Source organism: Eleutherodactylus coqui, chromosome 3, assembly GCF_035609145.1.
Source record: "Eleutherodactylus coqui strain aEleCoq1 chromosome 3, aEleCoq1.hap1, whole genome shotgun sequence".
Classification (NCBI taxonomy): Eukaryota; Metazoa; Chordata; class Amphibia; order Anura; family Eleutherodactylidae; genus Eleutherodactylus; species Eleutherodactylus coqui.
Window position 1 is genome coordinate 253,574,246 of NC_089839.1, and position 6,000 is coordinate 253,580,245.

A 6,000-nucleotide genomic window follows, 5' to 3' on the forward strand; every position below is an offset into this window, starting at 1 on the left:
TCAGCAGTGAAGCTCATCGTGCAGTTTAAACAGCGGACGTTCAGTAGTGAACCGCAGCTGTGTAATGTGAATGGAAGGGGGCGGGGGAGTGGGAAGAGAGAAATCCCCTGCACTGCCCCGCCCCCCTGCTTTGCTGCTCCGTGAACCAGCCAGCTGTGCTAGCTCCCATGCAGGAGGGCGGAGACACAGGGATGAGTGTCGGGAATCACTTGCCCGACACCTCGTTCTGTGTAAATGGGCCTTAACTCTGCTTGCTAGTGTAATGAAGTAATAACATTTTGAACAAAAGTATAGGTCATTGCTTTTTGTTGGGTTGACATCTAGTGGGCAATAAGGAAACTGCAATATTTTAATTAGCGTGTATGTAGGAAGACTACGAATAATAATGATGGCTATAATAATAATGTAAAATGATTTAGTTTCTGCCTGCCGAGTGCAGGAGTCTCATTAGCTTATTTGTTCTGCTCCATTTCTCCCCACCACAGAAATGCATATATCACACACCATACTAGCAGATTACTTATTGTTGCTTTCACTGTTGCAGTAGTGCTCCTAGATTACCCTAGCATTAAACATAGTAACATAGTATATTGGGCTGAATGAAGACAATGTCCATCTAGTTCAGCCTGTTTCAACCCCTTCCTTGTTAGTCCAGAGGAAGGCAATTGTTTCCTGACTCCATAATGGCAGTCACAGTAATCCCTGGATCAACATTTGAGATCATCAACCCCGCTGGTCACCTAATGTCTATATTCTGTAATATCATAGTGTTCTAAAAAGACATCCAGTCCCCTCTTAAACTCCTTTACAGATTTTGCCATCACCACGTCCTCAGGCAGAGAGTTCCTCAGTCTCGCTGCTCTTACAGTAAAGAACCCCCTTCTATGTTGGTGATGAGGAAATCTTCTTTCTTCTAGAGGTAGCAGATGCCCTCTTGTTACCGTCGCAGTCCTGGATATGAACAGATCAATGGAGAGATCCTTGTATTGTCCCCTCATGTATTTATACATAGTTATTTGGTCGCCCCTCAGCCGTCTTTTTTCCAGGGTGAATAATCCCAACTTTGATAGCCTCTCTGGGTATTCCAGTCCCCTCATTCCGTTTATTAACTTAGTCACTCTTCTTTGAACCCCCTCAAGCACTGCAACATTTTTCCTGAGCACTGGTGACCAGAGCTGTACACAATATTCCATGTGAGGCTTGACAAGTGCCTTATACGAGGGGCTGCTATTAATTCTTTGGCTTTGTGTTCTTTTTTTTTTTTTGCTTCTATGGTAACGAATGTTACATCACATGAAAGTCTTATGTGTTTAATATACGTTTTCAAAATTTTGTGTTTGTAGCTTATGGCAACAGTGATCTAGGCACGCGGGAAAACAAAATGGGGGAGTCTAAGGCGATATTCATAGCAAAAGAGAGCAGAGGAGTGATAAAATTCTTGTTTCTGCAAGGAAAGTCCGCGAAGGATATTCATGGCGATATGTCGCAGACATTGGGGGATCAATGCCCTTCATAGTCTACAGTTAAGAACTGGGTTGCCAAATTTAAAACGGGCCACTTCAGCACCAATGATGAGGAACGTCCTGGACGACCGAGAGAGGTTGTTGTTCTGAAGATCGTCGATGCTGTGCACAACCTCCTACTGGAGAATCAGCGAATTTCACCTAAAGGAATAGCAGACATCATGGGGATTTCTGGTGAACGTGTTTGTGTCATTATCCATGAACATTTGAGCATGAAGAAGCGATCTGCAAAGTGGGTCCCCAAATGTTTGACAACAGATCAGAAAAGCATGCGAGTGAAAACTTCCCGGTCCATTTGTCAGCGTTTCCAGACTGATAAGAACTTCCTGGATCGACTGGTCACTATGGATGAGACGTGGATTTATTTGTATGACCCTGAAACTAAGGAGCAGTCAAAAGAGTGGAGGCACAGTGGTTCTCCTTGCCCAAAGAAGTTCAGCCACTAAGGTGATGGAGTCTGTGTTCTGGGATAAGGAGAGCATGCTGCTAGTGGACGACCTTCAAAATAGTTCCACCATCAATGCAAGGTATTACTTTGAACTTTTGGACCAATTAAAGGCAGCTCTGAAGGCCAAAAGGCGCAGCAAGCTGTCCAAAGGAATCTTGTTCCTCCAAGACAACGCCTCTGCTCACACTGCACAAGCGACCACAGCAAAACTGGTGGAGCTAGGCTTTCCAGCTGGTTGACCACCCACCTTATTCACCAGATCTAGCTCCCTCAGACTATCATCTGTTTCCAAACCTGAAGAAACACCTCAGGGGTACCACATTTCACACCATTTCTGATGCCATGGCTGCTGCGGATGACTGGTTTGAGGCACAACCGAAATTCTTCTTTTTGCAAGGCTTACAGAACTTGGAATACTGATTGTAAGAAGTGTGTTGACATCAGTGGAGAGTATGTGGAGTAAATGTAAAGTTTCATCTTCCTATCTCGTTTTTTTCTGGGTAAAGCCGAAGACTTATCAGCACCCGCTCATATAGTGGAAGAATAACGTTCCCGTCCTTCGCCCCTATACCTTTTTTTATTGCGCCCCAAGACTTTATTTGCTTTTGCAGCAGCTGACTGGCATCGATTGCTCCAGTTTAGGGCATATATACAGGGCTGGATTTGCTCCAAAAAAAACCCCAGAAGAGGTAAAAAGCTAAACATTTTTTGAAAGTGAATACTTTTCTGTTTCTTCTACTGGTATCTGTTTTGGTTTTTGGCAAAATATATATGGAGAAAGGATTACAGATACAAACTTGTATAGCGGGGTTGTCCCAATAAAGCATATGAACATCGAGGGGGGTCATTAATTTGAATGTTGCCATGTAATACTGTTACTGTTAATAAGTTTATGGTCCGTGAACTTTGGAAACTAATGAATGGCTTGTTTCTCTTTTACAGACTGTATGGAGGCATGAATTACCGGCGGTTAGGAGGAGGAGTTGGTGTTATCAAAATGACACACTGTGAATCCCACATTTGGTAGTGTTTGCAATTCGACATTGAATCTGACAAAGCCTTGGTTCATGAACACTGCCGGAGACTCATGATACCGAAATCTAAGCCCCTTGTGGTTAGTATTTCCACCATTAAAGACGCCAAGGAACATGTTATTTAAAATAACAGTAATATCCCGCACTAATGAATTACTTTTGTTCCTGTAGCTGTATCCCACAAGATTTGCAAGGTTTTGAGTCTTCCTAATTTTTACATTGGCTCCTGAAGGAATCTATAGTTCCCCCCCCCCCCATGGAAGACTTGAGTTTGTTCCATCATGACATCCCTCAACAGCAGCTTTCTTTTACAGTTTCGGTTTTAGTAGGTGATCAATGACTTATACTCTTTGGGAAGCTTTGAAGTTGGCATATCATGGAATATTACTCTTGGTGGAATATGAAGGTGAGGAATGTTTACCTGCATGTTATCGGGGCCCGACTTGGCTGGTGGTGATACAAGAACCTAAGTTCTAGTCTGCTGGTATCAGAAATACGGTTTTGGCATGTCCGAGGACGTTCCTTCTCCATAAATGGACAATTCGAAATTTTACAGCTCTTCAAAAATAAGAGCTGTATGAACAGCAAGACACAGAAGTGACTGCTAATTAAGTGAAGATCTTCACCCTCCCATTGGATATTCCTAGTAGACCCTTCTCTGAGATATATGAGCCTTTTCTACACCTAGTAAGATGCTGCAGTACATGCATTGTACAGCCACGTGCACTAGTGTCTCTCCCAGTTTCCTTGTGCCTCTAAAAACTGCTGCACTGATTGCTACCATGTATACTGGTCCAGGCCATGACTAGGCTACTCTCAAGTAGCATTGCCTTGTGAAGATGTAGCAAAAATTGTATAGTTTGTGTATAAAATGAAAATGCTGTGGGTCAAAAAGCAATGTATAAAAAAAAAAAAAAAAAAGTGTTACATAATTCATAGAGTCTACCAATTTGCAACCAGTTCTGTTCCTGCAGATGCCACATACGGTAATGCGTTCTAAAGTGCTGACATCAAACGCCTATTTCCAGGCTGAGGTTCTATGAAGTCTGCTACATTCACATCTGGATGGCTTTGCCAAAAAATGTTCATTTACTGTTGTGTGTTTACTCTTAATTACTTTGAAGGTCTTTTTTTTGCCGACAGCTACTAACAAAATAATGAGCAAATGAGGATTGCTATATAGGAGAGCCTCCAGATATCGGCTTCACATAACGTTACCAGTCTTAGAGGCCTCCTTATTGACCCCCATTCATGGACATATTGATTTGGCAGTTTAATCTCGCATTAGTCGGCCACATACTGACTCTGATTTTGGCCAAATCGCAGTACAGGTCCTCATGTATTAAGGCAGGGGTGACGATTGACTACTTGTTATCTAACATCCCTAATCCGATCTCGTCTTATGTGCCTACAACAGGTTTAAGGGGGCTAACAAAGTTCTGTACATTTGTATGAATGTTTTTAGTTGATGCATTCTGTAAATATAATTTATCACCTGTACAATGTCTCCTGGCTCTGAGATGCGTAGTCCGTACCTTCATTTTCTGAGGGTAGAAGGTCTGAATTGGTATGAATTTAGTGAGTTATTGAGATTATCCGTAAGATTCCAGTTGGAATACATCCTCGTCGGTATGTTGTCACTTCTGCCTTAAATTTCAGTAAATTTAAGTAAGAGAATGTAGATATGGATAGAATACATTCATTGTAGAAACGCTGGGACACAGCCAGTGGTCCTGTAATGCAAATGGCAACATGATTTAAAGGGCCCAGCGTAATAAAAAAAAAAAAAAAAAAGTGTTGCTCACAGTAAGGACTCCTTCATACGGCATATTTGCGCATGCAATATGCAGAGAATAAAACTAATTGTTTTCAATGTGTTCATTCACATTTCCTTTTTTTACAAGCAAAAAGTAGAATATGCTTCATTTTGCACGCATTTGCCCACCAAAGGCCCCATAGAAGTTTATGAGGGGTGCCCAAATGCACACACGATACATAAGGGGATGCTCGAAATGCAGCGCAAAACCATTGTGAAAAGAACACCTCATTGGGCTAAATAGCCTTTTAAATCAGGTGGGGGAGGGGGAGAGGGGTGTTGTGTGTGCATATGAACAGGCAAAGTACAATGCAATGTGCAGACACTTGCGCAAATCTCGTTCATAGTGCAAATACGTTGTGCTGAAGAATGCGCATATGCTTGTGTGAAGGAGCCCTGAGGGAAACAAAATCTAGTATGTATGACCGCTTTTAGTAGGTAACAAAAAGAAGACACAGCAAGCTATTAAGGCCGCTTGGGCCTCTTTATCAGGCTGAAAAATCTGGTTTTAGCTTCCGACTCTTGTCCCTGGGCGGTGTTGGGATGAGCTGTAATACCAGATCTAGTCTATAGAGGTTCGGGAAGGGGGGGGGGGGGGGGGGGGGTTGGCCTATTCTAGACATTCAGCCCCGTCACACTGTGTATTTCTTGCGTGGATTCTCTGCTGAATTCTTTTAGCCTCCCATTGATATACATGGAGTCCCCGCTGTAGCTCTTATTTCTCCACTTACAGATTTGAAGACTGCGTTTTAAGAGGAAAAAAGAATTGATTTGTCATTGTTGCTGTGGATTCCGAGTTGCAAAATCCACGAACAGATTTACTCAGTTAAATGGGGCTAATCGGCATGTGGATCCACAGCATCTTCAAATAAACATCTGTGTCAGAAACCTGTATCAACATTGTTTTATTTGTAAAAATGCAAAATAAAACCTTAGTATCCATTGAAATCCACCTCCGATTTTATATTGTGTGAACAAGGCCTAGGGGTGGCTTCAGAGCAGAGCCGGTGCGTCAGCACAGAAATAGGACATGCCGCGATTTTGTTACCGCGCGGCTGTTTGCATGGGATTACGTACACGCATGCAATCCTCTGGCAGCGTGCAATGGCAGAAATCCTGTGCGAAATCTCCATCCGTGCCAGCCGGAGACTCTATTCTCACCTATCCGGATCTGCGGCG

General features: G+C 42.9%; 1 protein-coding gene across 2 annotated transcripts in view; it reads left to right on the forward strand.

Annotated features, from left to right (window-relative positions):
• Window positions 1-5,419, forward strand: part of KLHL20 (kelch like family member 20) — a 38,119-nt gene extending 32,700 nt beyond the window's left edge. For both annotated transcript variants that reach the window (XM_066597309.1, XM_066597310.1), the window contains one exon: window positions 2,914-5,419. In XM_066597309.1, coding sequence (XP_066453406.1) covers window positions 2,914-2,998 — 85 coding nt within the window. In that variant the 3' untranslated portion in view covers window positions 2,999-5,419. The remainder of the gene's footprint in view (window positions 1-2,913) is intronic.
• The last annotated feature ends 581 nt before the right edge of the window (window positions 5,420-6,000 follow it).